A 17,945-nucleotide genomic window follows, 5' to 3' on the forward strand; every position below is an offset into this window, starting at 1 on the left:
GGGAGTATACAGAAGATGGCTCTATTCGGTTAAAGACCAAGTCCATATTATGGCAAGAACAGCTCAAATAAACAAAGAGAAATGACAGTCCAGCATTACTTTAAGACATGAAGGTCAGTAAATACGGAACATTAAGAACTTTTAAAGTTTCTTCAAGTGCAGTTGCAAAAACCATCAAGTGCTTTGATGAAACTGGCTCTCATGAGGACTGCCACAGGAATGGAAGACAGAGTTACCTCTGCTGCAGAGGTTCATTAGAGTTACCAGCCTCAGAAATTGCAGCCCAAATAAATCCTTCAAGCAACAGATATATCAACATCAACTGTTCAGAGGGAATCAGGCCTTCATGGTCGAATTGCTGCAAAGAAACCACTAGTAAAAGGACACCAATAAGAAGATACTTGCTTTGGGCAAAAAACACGAGCAAGACATTAGACCGGTGGAAATCTGTCATTTGGTCTGGAGTCCAAATGAGAGATTTTTGGTTCCAACCACTGTCTTTGAGACGCAGTGTGGGTGAAAAGATGATCTCCGCATGTGTATTTCCCACCATAAAGCATGGAGGATGTGGTTATGGTGTGGGGGTGCTTTGCTGGTGACACTGTCAGTGATTTATTTAGAATTCAAGGCACACTTAACTAGCATGGCTACCACAGCATTCTGCAGTGATACGCCTTCCCATCTGGTTTGGGCTTAGTGGGACTATCATTTTTCCCCTCAACAAGACAATGACCCAAAACATCTCCAGGCAGTGTAAGGGCTATTTTACCAAGAAGGAGAGTGATGGAATGCTGCATCAAATGACCTGGCCTCCACAATCCCCCGACCTCAAACAAATTGAGATGGTTTGGGATGAGTAGGACCGCAGAGTGAAGGAAAACCGTCAACAAGTGCTCAGCATATTTGGTAACTCAAAGACGGTTGGAAAATCATTCCAGGTGAAGCTGGTTGAGAGAATGCCAAGAGCGTGCAAAGCTGTCATCAAGGAAAAGGGTGGCTATTTGAAGAATCTCAAATATAATATATTTTGATTTGTCTAACACTTTTGATTACTACATGATTCCATGTGTTATCACTATTATTATCGAATGTTGAAAAGAGAAAAAAAAGCAAAACCCTTAAATGAGTAGGTTGTTCTAAAACTTTTGACCGGTAGTATGTGTGTGTGTGTGTGTGTGTGTGTGTGTGTGTGTGTGTGTGTGTGTGTGTGTGTGTGTGTGTGTGTGTGTGTGTGTGTGTGTGTGTGTGTGTGTGTGTGTGTATAAAGCATTCAAGCTATCAATTCAGTATTCTTAGGGTAAACAAACTTCAAAATGAACAGGAGAGAATCTTCTGCAAAACAGAGAAGAGAATGCTATGTTGAGAGAGCCTTTTATCTAACAGAACCAAAAGAGCATTGGAAAGTAATAAGAGCAGGTCAACAAAAACTCAATCACACAGCCTAGTTCTGAACAAGCAGCAAAGACATTGATATTCGAGATACAATCAATGTGAGGAGAGTGTGGATGGGTGAGCAGTAGTATTTCAACTGGTCTACTGTGGCTGTCACAGTAATTAAACAGATCAGGAGATCAAAAACTCAAGAGGTGGGGGGAGTTGTATAAAAAGGTATTTTAATGACCTGCTTTGTAGAAGAAAAAAATACACATACCTAAGTTTTTAAAGGGGGGGGGGAAACAAAACTGACCAAGGAGGGAAAAAAACAAGGTAGAGAATTTTTATTATAATCTATGGTACAATTGTTCTCGTTGAAAGAAGAACCTGAAACCCCCCCCCACCCCATGTGGGAAAATATAATGAAGTTAACTGCCCTACCGAATACCACCCCAACCAAAAGCATGGTAGAAATATACACAGGTAACATCAATATAAAAATCTGCCTTCTCCTGGCTAGCCAATTCCTCCAACATGCTTATCATGACATGTCACACTGCGTACACACACTACTGCGCGTGGTTGTGTATGTCTGTTATATGTCATATTGTGCTTGTAAATGCAAACATGTTTTTTGTAGTTATGTTCTCAGTCAAAAGAGGTGTGTGTTCGAAACGAACAAGGGTGTCTAATCAAACCTAAATTTGGGTGGAATTCTGTAGGGTGGGGGGACATGACAGGGAGGGAGCAGAGTTGACACTACAATAACGGACGGTAGATTGCAATTGGATGGAGAAAGAAGCGAGGGGGGGGTTTAAACGTGTGTACACAGTCTCCATAACTATGTGCTAATATGTTAAGGGATGAGAACAGGTAAGAGGCTGAGGGAACAATAGATACAGAAAGGGATAAAGAAGAGGGGTGGGGCAGGGGGATGCATTTGAAATGTTTTCAGATCTTCTACTTCACTTCCTGTTTTTGGGGGAGGGCCAGTTTCCGCGGCGCTCACCGCGTTGGCCCCCTCCGTTTCCAGCTCCGCCTCCTCCCCCACTGGGCGGGCCCCGTGGGCCTCTTCCTCCCCCACCTCCCTCTCTTCCTCCAGCGTTGACCCTCCTGTTCTGTCGCTCCATACCGGGACGCTGGCTGGAGAAGCTTCTCTTGTTTGCCGCCTGCTCCTTCGCAGTCATCTCTCGCTCTCGCTCTCCGACCCCTCCCCCACCTCCACCTCCTCTTCCGGGTGGGTGATGATGGTGATGGGAGGAATAGGACTTCCCTCCTCCTCCCTCCCTCTCCCGGAACTCGGTGAAGTCACTGCTCTCGGAGGCGGTCTCCCACTCCTCATTGGCCTGGTCTGAGTTCTGGTTAGAGAAGTCAGGGGATTTGGCGCCTCCTGCTGGGTTGTGGTGCTGCTGAGAGTGGGCAGGACCAGAGTTGCCCTGGTTGTAGTGATGGTGGTGACTGTTTGTGTTAGAGCTTCCAAGATGGGTGCCGGTACTGATGTTGTTGTTGGTAGTTGTGGTCGCAATGTGGTTAGCGTTGGGGGCAGTGCCGGTCGAGGGCACCGCTTTGTGTGCGCCGTCAGTGACATCCTGAATGTAATTCTGGCAGGGCGAGGAGGGTCGTCCTCCTCCGTTGATGCGAGCGGCGTTCTCTCTCTCCTTCAGCCTGCGGAAGCGCGGTGGCTTGTCCTGTTGGTGTTGGGAGCGTCCGTGGCGACGGCGTCTCGGGGGGCGCTCAAAGCCATCCTGGGGGACGCAAGGAAAGCCACGCCCGTCCGAGCCAGAGAGAGGAAGGGGCCCGCTGGAGTTGGTAGTGGGATTAGCTGTGGACTGCTGGGTCCCAACTCCTCCATTCTCCATGGAGCCCTGTGGGGCTGGAGTAGGTGCAGCAAGGATAGATTGTGGAGGGGTTGCTCCTCCCTGATTCTGAGCTTGGCTTCCGTCCACTGACTTCTCCTCCCCACCGGTTCCACGACCCGTGTCTTTGGGTGCAGACGACTGCATTGGGCCCTGCTGCTTGCGGACCGAGGCTGAGGACTTGGAGGCCCAGCCTTGAGGGTCGGCCCTGGATCCTGACCTGTGACCTCCAGCCATTCCTCCTCCGGCTCCACCACTTCTATAGATGCTGCTGCCACCTCCTCCTCCTCCGCCACCCCCCCTACCCCTCCTAGAGGGCACCCCTCTGGGGGTGAACACCCGGGCCTGGGAGCCTCTGGATGGGGCGGAGCCGCCACTGGTAAAGTTATCTGTGCCACTGCCATTCTTGGTGCTGGATTTGCGGTCCTCCTTGTCCGACTGGGCCAGGTCGCTGGCGGCACTCTCACTGCCCGTCTCCGACCCCCTCTGCCTCCTCCTCTTGGGGACCTCCTCGTATTCTGAACCCTCGCTGCGGGTCTCGCTGTGGTTACGGGCACGCCCCGGGTTGGCTTGCGACCCCCCTCGGTTGCGCCTTGCCCCCGATGCCTCGTCGTTGAATTCTTGGTGGTAGCCGCCGCCAGCTCGGTAGTCCCGGCTGCTCCTGCTGCCTGCTGCCCTGCCACGGCTAACACTGCCACCCCCGGCCGTGCCCGTGTAAGTGCCCCGGTAACCTCGGCCACGCCCGTAGAACTCGCCACCTCGTCCTCGGCTGGCTCTGCTACCACGGGCCGAGCCGCCGTGGTATGATGCGCCCCCGCCCCTCTCCAACGAGCGCTCTCTGTCCCGCCTATTGGATGGGGGGCCGGAGTACCCTGATGAGGGGGTGGGGTTGACACCGTCTTTGGGACCTTTGCCCACTCCTCCTCGTTCGTTCGCCGCTCGGTCCTTCCATCCGTTTCTGGGTTTGGGACCGGTCTGAGCCAGTTCTTCTTTACCAGACACTGCAGAGGAGCTCTGTGGGCCGGAGGATGTTTCCTGCTTGACTGATGAATTGCCTCCGTCTTTGTCTTTTCCAGAGCCTCCTCCGCTGGTCTTTTCTCCTCCCTCGCCCTCCCCACCCTCTCTTTTCATCTCCTTCAGCACAGGCCTCTTGATAGGCCCTGCCCTCTTATTGGTGTTGCTGCCACCGGAAGGTTTGTTGTGGTCAGACGCTGTTGGGTGATTGGATGAATCCTCCCCTCCGCGGTTGTTTCCGCTCCCTCCTCTCCTGTTGTTCGAGGGGCCTCCTGCGTTGCTGCTGCCGGGCCGTGGCCCCCACTGGGTCTCAGTCTTGTGTTCCCTCCCCCCTCGCTCCCGCTGGTTGGGCTTAGGATCACGGTGGTGGTGCTGCTCCTGGCCCTGCCTCTGCTGCTGGGACTGCTGAGACGTCACAGAGGACTGAGAGTGGCTGTGGCCCATCTTATCCTGCTTCATCTCTCTGCTGCTTCCTGCATCATGTCTCTGCCCGGTTCCTGTGTCAGCCTTGCGCTGAGGTGGGAGGAGATGCACGACCGCCTTGCCGCTGCCGTCGTCCCTGGCTGAGGATGACGAGGAGGAGGATGAGCAGGAGGAGAGGGACGGCTGTTGGAGTGGGGGCGAGGGGTCACCCTTCTTGGGGGCTTCGCCTCCTCTCTCACCGCGGCCATTCTCGGGCTTGTGGGGGTGGAGGGGAAAGTGGGAGGGGCCTTGGTGTTGTTGATGACCATGGTGTTGTTGGTGTTGAGGGTGGTGGAGGTTGTTATTCTCCAGGGGGGAGAGGTCAGTGCGCCCATTGCGGTCGTAGTGGGGGTGGGGGGCCCCCCAGACCTGGCCCTGTTGCTGGCCACCCTTGTGGCCCTGGCCCTCATCCTGGTGGCTGAAGCCTCCACCACTCCCCCTCTGTTGCTGCTGGTGTAGGGCCATGCGGGAGCCCTGGTCGGGAAAGTTGCTGTAGTTGCCCCGGCCACCCATGTAGGACTGGTGGTGGTGGGGGTGGTGGCTGCCTCCTCCCTGGCCCCCCACCAGAGTGCCCACAGGGGGTGGGGTCTGGTTGGAGGAGCCCGAAACAGAGTTGGGCTGCTGGATGGGGCCTGGCCCTCCCTCTCGCATACCACGTACTGGAGGGGTATCACTCCTTAAAATAAAAACCAGCGATTTAATAAAAAGCTTTATTCCATAAACCGTATACTGTACTTATAAAAATGACTGGATTCATATATTAATCTCATTTGATTTCAACTAATACATATTTTCCTAGTCAAACAGTATTGTATGATTTGCTCATTAAACGGATACTTGAGGATCGGCCCTTTATCTATTTCCACAGAGTCAGATGAACTTGTGGATACCACTATGTCTCTGTGTCCAGTATTAAGGAAATTAGAGGTAGTTTCACGTGCCAAAGCTAACTAGCAACTTCCTTTGAACTACATGCAGATAAAAATGGTATCCACTAATTAATCAGACTCTAGGGAAGGAGATAAAGGACCTCATTGCCAAAAATATCCCTTTAAATGATCTTGAGTGACATCTCACCCCCCCCCCCCCCCCCAGTCTTACCTAGGCCCTTTACCACTGACATCATCCTCTTCCAGTGCCTGCTTCTGTCTCAGAGGGGAGCTCAGTCCCCTGCCTTCGCTGCCCCCAGGGAACACCTCAGGCCCCCAGGCCAGTTTGGGATCCATGGGAGGTGTCCCACGGTTGGGGTGTCCCGGGTGCTGCTGCCTGTCAAAGGTGTCCGAACCAGAGCCCCCCGAATCGGAGCGCTCTCGCCCCATCATCCCTGAAACATAAATGGGTGTCACATTAGGGGAAAAAGTCATACTCAATTATAAAAATTATAGCTGCCAACCTGGTGTCATTTCCTATAACATATAAACATTGTTGCATTATCATAATCTAAATATTCAACATTTGTATCTGGTTTGCACAAATCTGCCATTGACCTGTAAATTCAGATTCTGCCCTATGGCAAAATACCAACTCCTTGACTGAATATTTTATATATCAAACCAGACTACCATGAGTACCCACCTGCATGTTGCATGTTGGGCGGGTAGTAGTCCATGGGCCCTGGAGGTCGACCCTGCATGCCCCCCTGCATCATCCGGGGGTCCATGTAGGGCATCATCATCCAGCGCGGGTCAAAGTTCATGGGCAGGGGGCCGCGGCCCATGGAGCCCTGTGGCGGGTACTGAAGGGACCCTGACTGCTGCTGCTTGGGACACTGGGTCTGAGTGGTGGCCCCCGGAGAAGGGCCCTGCTGCTGGGGGGCCTGCTGAGGCTGCTGGGGTGGGAGCTGCTGCTGGCTCTGTTGGGCTGCTTGGCTGTGCTGCTGCTGCCACTGCTGCTGCTGCTTCATCAGCTGCTCCTGAAGACACCAAATGGGAGAGATGTTATAATATACAGTGCATTTGTAAAGTGTTCAAACCCCTTCACTTTTGACATTTTGTTATGTTACAGCTTTACTCTAATTTTTTTATTTATTATTTATTTGTTCCTCATCAATCTACACGAAATACACCATAATGACAAAGGAAAAAAAATGTTTTTTTAAAATGATCTAAATAAAAATATTAACATGATTTGGAAAGGCACACACCTGTCTATATAAGATCCCACAGTTGACAGTGCATGTCAGAGCCAAAACCAAGCCGAATGAATTGTCCGTAGATCTGAGACAGGATTATGTCAAGGCACATATCTAGTGAAGGGTACCAAAAAATGTCTGCGGGATTGAAGTTCCCCAAGAACACAGTGGCATCCATCACTCATGAATGGAAGAAGTTTGGAACCACCAAGACTCCCTAGAGCTGGCCGCCCGGCCAAACTGAGCAATCGGAGAATGAGGGCCATGGTCAGGGAGGTGACCAGGCCCTAATCTGACAGAGCTCCAGAGTTCCTCCTGGGAGAACCTTCCAGAAGAACAGTCATCTCTGCAGCACTCCACCAATCAGGCCTTTATGGTAGAGTGGCCAGACGGAAGCCCCTCAGTAGAAGGCACATGACACCCCGCATGGAGTTTGCCAAAAGGCACCTAAAGGGCTCAGACCATGAGAAACAAGATTCTTTGGTCTGATGAAACAAAGATTGAACTCTTTGGCCTGAATACCAAGCGTCTCGTCTGGAGGAAACCTGGCACCGTTTGTCATCTGACCAATACCATTCCTACGGTGAAGCATGGTGGTGGCAGCATCATGCTGTGGGGATGTTTTTCAGCAGCAGGGACTGGAAGACTCGTCATAGCCAAGACTACGCAGGAGTGACTTCGGGACAAGTCTCTGAATGTCCTTGAGTGGCCCAGCCAGAGCCCGGATTTGAACCCTCTCTGGAGAGAATTGACAATAGCTATGCAGCAACGCTCCCCACCCAACCTGACAGAGCTTGAGAGGATCTACAGAGAAGAATGGTAGAAACTCCCCAAACACAGGTTCACCAAGCTTGTAGTGTAGCATCATACCCAAGAAGACTCGTTGCCAAAGGTGCTTCAAAAAAGTACTGCGTAAAGGGTATGAATATTTACTTGCAAAAATTTCTAAAAAACAGTTTTTGCTTTGTCATTATGGGGTATTGTGTGTAGATTGATAAGGGGGAAAAACTATTTAATCCATTTTGGAATAAGGCTGTAATGTAACAAAATGTGGAGAAAGTGAAGGGGTCTGACTGAATTCTTTCCAAATGCAAGTATGCCATTTAGCAGACGCTTTATCCAAAGCTACTTAATCATGTTTGTAGGGCTGGGCGATAAAGCATTAGTTAGATTAATTTGAATGTATGTTTTAGCGCAAAATTTCAAATGCCAGTATCACAAGAATCACATTATTTTGTTTTTATCAGAGTTTATGTCCGCTTGTTCTCGTCTTTTTGGTCTCGTCTCCTTGGCTCGTTCTGTGCCGTGTGCACCTTCCCGCAAAAAAATAAAACACAACCACACACACACACACACACCAAGCCACTCGCAACAACAGATTAAAGACCACGTCTTCCTCTCTGACAAGCAGTTTAAACTCGCTATTTGTATTTGGGGTTTGGTCCAACAGAAATCGGTCAAATGTACACCGAAACACATTAAGACATTTTACTGTAACAGAGGATACCCCTTTTATTGGCTCAACAAACAAAATTGACAGAGAGCATTCACTACCCAAAGACAATTGATTCTGGAAAATGAATGCTCAGTTTGTTGCGCGCAGCCTTGCGGTACCGCTAGCTGGCAGCATTTTAGCCAGACGTGCTAGCCGTATAGCCTGTCATAAATGTGCAATGAGCATAAAAATACACATTTATGTCAGGAATTGACAACAAATTCTCATTCTGAGAAATAATAGCCAGGCAGGCCATTTAATTAACATCTAAACAAAGTGGACAGTTCAAACAGTTGGAGATGGACAGGAGGGTTCATAACTGTTCTACCTTGTTAGCTAGCAAATAGATCCAAGTTGGCTAGACTTGAAATACAAAAGATTAGCAGGCTACTCACTAGCACACATTCAGATTTTTTTGTTTTTGAGGTCACTCTTTTCAATGGGTTTTCATTGGGAATCCTGATTTCTAAGGGACCTTCTTGCAGTTCCTACCGCTTCCACTGGATGTCACCAGTCTTTAGAAATTGGTTGAGGTTTTTTCTTTGTGTAATGATGAAGTAGCCCTGTTCAAAGCGAGGGTCACTTCAAGTGTACTGTTAGATATAGGCGCATGACCAGAAAGGTAGTGTCAGTTTGTTTTCTTCCTGTATTGAACACAGATCATCCAGTCATCAATTTTATCAATTATTTACTTTAAAAAATACCTAAAGTTGTATTACAAAAGTGGTTTGAAATGTTTTGGCAAAGTTTACAGGTAACTTTTGAGATATTTTGTAGCCACGTTGTGCAAGTTGGAACCAGTGTTTTTCTGGATCAAACAAGCCAAATAAATGTACATTTTGGATATATATCGACGGAATTAATCAAACAAAAGGACCATTTGTGATGTTTATGGGACATATTGGAGTGCCAACAAACGAAGCTCGTCAAAGGTAAGGCCTGCAGGCTTGCAGGTACAACCAGGAATACAATTTTCCCGAAGCGAATCCTTTGTTCGCACCCACCAGGGTAATTGAACTGATTCCAGAGGCCAACCCAAAACAACGCCGGCAAAGGGTAGGTACTCGGAGGGGTCTTCTAGTCCGACTTAGTCCGCACACCACTCACCGCTTCTGAGTATATTACTCACTCATGTTCAGTCTCTGGATAATAAAGTTGACAAGCTCAGGGAGAGTATTTCCTATCAGAGAAACACCAGTGATTGTAACATACTCTGTTTCACGGAAACATGGCTCTCCCGGGATATACCGTCTGAGTTGGTCCAGCCAGCTGGGTTCTCAGTTCATCGCGCAGACAGGTATAAACAACTCTCCGGGAAGAAGAAAGGCGGGGGTGTATGTTTCATGATTAACAACTCATGTTGCAATTGTGATAACATACAGGAACTCAAGTCCTTGAGAGCATCCTGTCGGGCTGTATCACCGCCTGGTACGGCTCACCAGAGGGTGGTGTGGTCTGCCCAACGCATCATCGGGGCAAACTACCTGCCCTCCAGGACACCTATACAGCACTCAATGTCACAGGAAGGCCAAAAAGATAAAAAACACCCAAGTCACTGCCTGTTCACCCCACTATCATCCAGAAGGTGAGGTCAGCACAGGTGCATCAAAGCTGGGACCGAGAGACTGAAATAGCCATCACGAGCACATTAGAGGCTGCTGCCTATATACATAGACTTGAAATCACTAGCCACTAATGTTTACATATCTTGCAATACTCATCTCATATGTATATACTGTATTCTATTTTACTGTATCTTAGTCTATGCCGCTCTGACATTGCTCATCCATATATTTATAATTCATCATTCCTTTACTTAGATTTGTGTGTATTGGGCATATGTTGTGAAATTGTTAGATATTACTTGTTTGATATTACTGCACTGTTGGAGCTAGAAACATAAGCATTTTGTTACACCCGCAATAACATCTGCTAAACAAGTGTAATTGACCAATGAAATATGATTTGATGTCTCAAGTAGAGGACGGCCGATTAATTAGGGCCGATTTCAAGTTTTCATAACAATCGGTATTTTTGGACACCGATTTTGCTGAATTTTATTTTATAAAAAAACAAAAACATTTTTACACCTTTATTTAACTAGGCAAGTTAGTTAAGAACACAATCTTATTTTCATTGACGGCCTAGGAGCGGTGGGTAAACTGCCTTGTTCACAGGCAGAAAGACAGATTTTTACCTTGTCAGCTCGGGGATTCAATCTTGCAACCATACAGTTAACTAGTCCAACGCTCTAAACACCTGATTACATTGCACTCCACGAGGAGCCTGCCTGTTACGCGAATGCAGTAAGAAGCCACGGTAAGTTGCTAGCTAGTATTAAACTTCTTATAAAAATCAATCAATCATAATCACTAGTTAACTACATATGGTTGATGATAATACTAGTTTATCTAGCATGTCCTGCGTTGCATATAATCGATGCGGTGGCATTTGTGAAAAAGGACTGTCGTTGCTCCAACTTGTACCTAACTTACCATAGACATCAATGCCTTTCTTAAAATCAATACACAAGTAAATATTTTTTAAACCTGCATATTTAGTTAATATTGCCTGCTAACATGAATTTCTTCTAACTAGGAAAAATGGTATCACTTCTCTTGCAACAGAGTCTTGGGTTTGGGCAACAGTTTGGACCACCTAGCCCATTGCAAACTGTGTGAAGACTATTTCTTCCTAACAAAGACAGCCAACTTCGCCAAACGGGGGATGATTTAACAAAATCTCATTTGCGAAAAAAGCACAATTGTAGCACGACTATACCTAACCATAAACATGCCTTTCTTAAAATGCCTTAAAATAAATACACAGAAGTATATATTTTTAAACCTGCATATTTAGCTAAAATAAATCCAGGTTAGCAGGCAATATTAACCAGGTGAAATTGTGTCACTTCTCTTGCTTTCATTGCACGCAGAGTCAGGGTATAAGCAACAGTTTGAGCCTCCTGGCTCGTTGCGAACTAATTAGCCAGAATTTTACGTAATTATGACATAACATTGAAGGTTGTGCAATGTAACAGGAATATTTAGACTTATGGATGCCACCCGTTAGATAAAATACGTAACGGTTCCGTAATTCACTGAAAGAATAAACGTCTTGTTTTCGAGATGATAGTTTCCGGATTCGACCATATTAATGACATAAGGCTCGTGTTATAATTAAGTCTATGATTTGATAGAGCGGTCTGACTGAGCGATGGTAGGCACCAGCAGGCTCGTAAGCATTCATTCAAACAGCACTTTCGCGCGTTTTGCCATTGCGCTGTTTATGACTTCAAGCCTATCAAACTCCCGAGATTAGGCTGGTGTAATCAATGTGAAATGGCTAGCTAGTTAGCGGGGTGCGCGCTAATAGCGTTTCAAACGTCACTCGCTCTGAGACTTTGAGTAGTTGTTCCCCTTGCTCTGCATGGGTAACGCTGCTTCGAGGGTGGCTGTTGTCAATGCGTTCCTGGTTCGAGTCCAGGTAGCGGCAAGGAGATGGACGGAAGCTATACTGTTACACTGGCAATACTAAAGTGCCTATAAGAACATCCATTAATCAAAGGTACATGAAATACAAATCGTACAGAGAGAAATAGTCCTATAAATCCTATAATAACTACAACCTAAAACTTCTTAACTATTTGGCCCTGTCCGGGGGTGTTTCTCGGATGGGGCCACAGTGTCTCTTGACCCCTCCTGTCTCAGCCTCCAGTATTTATGCTGCAGTAGTTTATGTGTCGGGGGGCTAGGGTCAGTTTGTTATATCTGGAGTACTTCTCCTGTCCTATTCGGTGTCCTGTGTGAATCTAAGTGTGCTTTCTCTAATTCTCTCCTTCTCTCTGAGGACCATGCCCCAGGACTACCTGACATGATGACTCCTTGCTGTCCCCAGTCCATCTGGCCGTGCTGCTGCTCCAGTTTCAACTGTTCTGCCTTATTATTATTCGACCATGTTGGTCATTTATGAACATTTTAACATCTTGGCCATGTTCTGTTATAATCTCCACCCGGCACAGCCAGAAGAGGACTGGCCACCCCACATAGCCTGGTTCCTCTCTAGGTTTCTTCCTAGGCTTTGGCCTTTCTAGGGAGTTTTTCCTAGCCACCGTGCTTCTACACCTGCATTGCTTGCGGTTTGGGGTTTTAGGCTGGTTTTCTGTACAGCACTTTGAGATATCAGCTGATGTACGAAGGGCTATATAAATACATTTGATTTGATTTTGAATATTGAAGACTCGTGTTAAAAGGAACCACCAGCTTTCATATGTTCTCATGTTCTGAGCAAGGAACTTAAACGTTAGCTTTCTTACATGGCACATATTGCACTTTTACTTTCTTCTTCAACACTTTGTTTTTGCATTATTTAAACCAAATTGAACATGTTTCATCATTTATTTGAGGCTAAATTGATTTTATTGATTTATTGATGTTAAGTTAAAATAAGTGTTCATTCAGTATTGTTGTAATTGTCATTATCACAAATAAATACATTTTTTATTTTTTTTTTAACTCGACCGATTAATCGGAATCTGCTTTTTTGGGTCCTCCAATAATCAATATTGGTACTGAAAAACCATAATCGGTCGACCTCTATTCTCAAGACTTCTTTAACCGGTCTTGAAGTGGATTTAACAAGTGACACAATTAAGGGATTCTACTTTGACCTGGTCAGTCTCATGAAAAAAAGCAGGTGTTCCTAATGTTTTGTACACTCAGTTTATATTATGAATCGTCCATTTTAGGCCATTTTGCCTAGCCCTACATGCGTGGTTGGGCGATGTCAACTTTTGTCATATCGTGATTATGTACCCATAAAACATTATGATATACGATGCCAAACTCCCCTAGTGGCCACCCCAAATATATTACAGAAATGATTGCGGTTGATATGCAGCCATTGTCAATGGTCGAGGATGTCTGTTTCACTGCCCTGATGGCATATCTACAACCACACTACAAGATGCCATGTCGAAAAAACAACTGCCTGGATGGATTAACTGTACAATGACTGCTCTGCGAATACACAGAGCGAGCACAAACGTGACATTAATAACAAATTGTTGGACGTCTATGAACAGGCTGTCACACATCACTGCAACCAGCCATCACATTAAAGAGAAGTGGAGTCCCATGTACTGACAACTAAACAGAGGAGGGGACAGCAGAGAACCAAAAACGGCATTCACTACCATCGTTGCTGAGTGGGTGGGGGACAGCAGTAAGGTCAGAGCCGTCTGTTAGGTAGCCAGTACTGCGATAGATTGTACTGCATTGCCCCCGAGCAGTCATACCAGTGGTTTATATACATCATGGGTCATATGCAGGCCCATATGAATGGTGAATTCACGCCATAGTATCATTGTTTAAACAATTTTATTAAATGGCAGTTGAAAGTATTTTTTAACCCACTAAATCAAAATGCTACACTAAAATCTAGAAATTGTATACCCACAAACTTGCCATCGACGATAGCACCGAGCCATTATCAATCATGTCAACCAATGCAGTGGAAGAATGTTTTTTTGTGATAAGTATGCTGATTGGCTGTGATGAAATAATTATTTTCAATGTAGTCGCTTATTTGTTTACTCACAATACCCTCTAATATCTTACTGATTGAAGGGAGTAGACTGATTGGTCGACTATTAGCAGACGTAAGGAATTTGTTGTCGTCTTTTGGGATTAGACACACCTTAGCATGCTCCCATACATTTGGATATTGACTGTTTTCCAGTGACCAATTAAATATATATTTCAGCAGAGCTGCAATTGGGGAGTAGCATAGCGAAGATAAATATTGTCCATAAGATCATTATCCATAGATTTACCATTGGGTAATGACTTCAGTAGGTTATTAGACTGACCTGTTGCTGTCTCTGGAAGCGGGGAGGCAGGGACTTCTGGTACTTGGAGTAGCCCTGTCCCGGGGGGCCGCTGGCTTGGCGACTTGCTCCTCCTCCCATGCTTTCTACCTTCACTGGGTCTACCACTCCTCCACCACCTCCTCCGCTGCGGACGTGAGCACTATCTAGGATCTCCTCCTTCCCTTCCCCAGGCACCAGGACCTCCAGAGGGGGCTGCTGCAGCTGGGGAGTAGGGAGCTGGGGACACACCTGGGTGTCTGGATGGGAGGAAGGGGAGAGAATATAGCAATGACATGCCACTGGTTGTTGGAAGAGGTAAGCAGATGTGAATAATAGCAAGTCATGTGCTATACAATTAAGGAAGGTCAGTAAAGGTACTATTGTGAACTTAAGACGTGATAAAACAACAACTTCAAAGATGAACAACCGTTTTTCAAAACACATACAAGCCTTTTGTCGACTGGCCCAAACATACCTTTTTAGAGATGCCCACATCAAACGGCTAACCAAGTTGAAATTTGAAGACAACACCAGAAAGAATGCTGGGTAAAAAAATAGGGCTGTTACGGTGACCGTATTACCACCACACTGGCAGTCACTGTAAAAAGGCTTCTCAAAAACTGCACTGATGCCGCTATAGGCTAGGCCTACTATATTTACTTCTCAACTATCCTAATATTAAGCACACTGCAAGGAACTTAAACGTTAGCTTTTTACATGGCACATATTGCACTTATACTTTCTCCTCCAACACTGTTTTTTTGCATTATTTAAACCAAACTGAGCACATTTCATTATTTATTTGAGACTAAATTGATTGTATTTATGTATTATATTAAAATAAAAGTGTTCATTCAGTACTGTTGTAATTGCTATTATTACAAATATATATAAAAATCGGCATCAGCTTTTTTTGGACCTCCAATAATCGGTATCTGTAATGAAAAATCATAAATCGGTCGACCTCTACTGTGTGCAGCCTACGCAAGAAACAGAGCAGAGCTCATGGCTTTGATGCGACTTTTTTCAAACCATCATTAGAGTTGCATCATGCAGCCTTAAACACATAGCCTAACGTTTGAATCACAACTAAAGTTGAATAAATAACAAAATTAATAATTTAGGAGAACCGGTTTCTTTTAAATATATATTCTATTTTATTCAGCTTTGTTCAATTGTATTCTTCTTACTATAATGCCACAGGAATTATAAGCAAATCTTGTCTTGCAAACTACTGTGGCCCACAGCCATATGGCAGAGCCAGATCAGGGCCTAACATAAGAACGACTCAGAATATGCTCTTCTGAAGTAGGCTATATTTTCTTAATATCATGTTTCTTTAGGCATGCCCACAATAAATAACGGATTTATTGTGATGTGTAGGCTTTATTAAATGGATTTATTATACATTAAAATGTAGATGTTCCAAAGCGCTGCATCACTGGCTTGTAGGCTGTGCATGGAAGCCAGGACATGCTAAACATGTCTATGTTAATTAAATGGTAAATTACCTTGCAACCTGCAGTTATTTGTATGACAATCACCTGCTGACAATTTTATGACCGCCATAGCTCTTGTCAGAACTCACCAGCATTGGAGTCATAGCTGCTATTGCTATTGGCCCTCTGTCTGTCGGTGGGACTGGGCCCTGGCACTAGGTCCCTGGTAACAGTCTGGGCAGCCAGGGGGGGCTCCTCAAGGTCCACGCAGGGGGACGGGGGCTGGCTGATGTTGGGGGAGCAGGCTGAGGCCGACAGGGAAGGGCTGGGGCTTCCGGCCGTGGTGGAGTTGCCGTCCAGACTGGGGGGCTTGGAGCCTCCGCTGCTCCCACCACCACCCTGCTGGGCCTTCTCATCCAGCCTCTTCAGCTTCTCAGCGCAGGCCGCACGCCGCTCTTCCTCCATCCTACGCTCCTCCTCTTCGCGGCGCCGGCGGGCGCGTTCAACAGCGGCCGAGATCTCTGAGGAGGACTGCTTCCTGCGCTGGCGCCATGTCTCCTCTTCATCTTCGCCGGTGGGCGGGGCCAGCAGGCCAGTCGTCTGAGGTGGAGGGGTGGGGCCTCCGGGGACGGGGGAAGTAGCCTGCTGCTGTTGGAGCTGCGAGGAGGGGGCGACCTTCCCGGGGGCCAGTGAGGCAGTTTCAGGGGCTACCACCGGGCTGGACTGATTAGGGGAGTTGCGGTCCTGGAGAGATTGAATGAGGACACACATGACAACAAACTCTGCTGCAATATGAAAAGAAAAATGAAAAAAAAAAAAAATCCTTAGGATGGTATGAATAATTCAAAATAACTGTTCCGCAAAAAAAAGTGTGTGAAAATGCTGTCCGGTTATACACAGTGTACAAAATATTAAAAACACCACCTAATATTTTACCCTCAGAAATAGTCAGGGCATGGACTCTACAAGGTGTTGAAAGCGTTCCACAGGGATGCTGGCCCATGTTGACTCCAATGATTCAAACAGTTGTGTCTGGATGTCCTTTGGGTGGTGGACTATTCGTGATACACACAGGAAACTGTTCATCGTGAAAAAGCCAGAAGCGTTTCAGCTCTTGACAAACCGGTGCACCTGGCACCTACTACCATACCCTGTTCAAAGGCACTTCAATCTTTTGTCTTACCCATTTAACCTCTGATTGGCGCACACACACAATCCATGTCTCATACACAATGGTCTCAAGGCTTAAAAATCCTTGAACAAGTCTTCACTCCTTCATCTACAGTGCATTCAGAAAGTATTCCACACTTTGTCCACATTTTGTTACATTACAGCCGTATTCTAAAAATGATTAAATAAATTGTTTCCCTCATCAATCTACAAGCAATACCCCATAACGACAAAGCGAAAACAGGTATTTAGAATTTTGTGTTAATGTATTGAAGATAAAAAACAGATAGATATTTACATTAGTATTCAGACCCTTTGCTATGCGACTCGAAATTGAGCTCAGATGCATCCTGTTTCCATTGATCATCCTTGAGTGGCTTCTACAACTTGATCGGAGTCCACCTGTGGTAAATTCTATTGGCTGGACATCATTTGGAAAGGTACACACCGGTCTACAGTTGACAGTACATGTCAGAGCAAAAACCAAGTCATGAGGTCAAAGGAATTCTACGCAGAGCTCCGAGACATGATTGTGTCGAGGTATAGATCTGGGGAAGGGTACCAAAACAATTCTGCAGCATTGAAGGTCCACAAGAACACAGTGGCCTCCATCATTCTTAAATGGAAGAAGTTTGGAACCACCAAGACTCTTCCTAGAGCTGGCCGCCCGGCCAAACTGAGCAGGGGAGGCCCTTTGGTCAGGGAGGTGACCAAGATCCCGATGGTCACTCTGGCAGAGCTCCAGAGTTCCTCTGTAGAGATGAAAGAACCTTCCAGAAAGACTAACATCTCTGCAACACTCCACTAATCAGGCCTTTATGGTAGAGTGGCCAGACAGAAACCACTACTCAGTTAAAGGCACATGCCTGTTTGGAGTTTGCCAAATGACACCTAAAGGACACTCAGACCATGAGAAACGAGATTATCTGGTCTGAATTAACTAAGACAGAACTCTTTGGCCTGAATGCCAAGCATCACATCCGGGGACAATCTGGCGCCATCCCTACGGTGAAGCATGGTGGTGGTGGGATCATCCTGCTGTGGGGATTTTTCAGAGGCAGGGATCAAGGGAAAAATGAAGTACAGAGAGATCCTTGATGAAAACCAGCTCCAGGACCTCAGACTATGTTGAAGG

General features: G+C 46.5%; 1 protein-coding gene across 3 annotated transcripts in view; it reads right to left on the reverse strand.

Annotated features, from left to right (window-relative positions):
• Positions 1-1,155: 1,155 nt before the first annotated feature.
• LOC124020032 (protein PRRC2A-like) overlaps positions 1,156-17,945 on the reverse strand; it is a 43,492-nt gene continuing 26,702 nt past the window's right edge. For all 3 annotated transcript variants that reach the window (XM_046335456.1, XM_046335457.1, XM_046335455.1), the window contains 5 exons: positions 15,790-16,384; positions 14,202-14,458; positions 6,282-6,618; positions 5,808-6,030; positions 1,156-5,382 (listed from right to left, as the gene is read on the reverse strand). In XM_046335456.1, the coding sequence (XP_046191412.1) occupies positions 2,340-5,382; positions 5,808-6,030; positions 6,282-6,618; positions 14,202-14,458; positions 15,790-16,384 (4,455 nt within the window). In that variant the 3' untranslated portion in view covers positions 1,156-2,339. The remainder of the gene's footprint in view (positions 5,383-5,807; positions 6,031-6,281; positions 6,619-14,201; positions 14,459-15,789; positions 16,385-17,945) is intronic.

The sequence above is a fragment of the Oncorhynchus gorbuscha genome, unplaced genomic scaffold (assembly GCF_021184085.1).
Source record: "Oncorhynchus gorbuscha isolate QuinsamMale2020 ecotype Even-year unplaced genomic scaffold, OgorEven_v1.0 Un_scaffold_750, whole genome shotgun sequence".
Taxonomy (NCBI): Eukaryota; Metazoa; Chordata; class Actinopteri; order Salmoniformes; family Salmonidae; genus Oncorhynchus; species Oncorhynchus gorbuscha.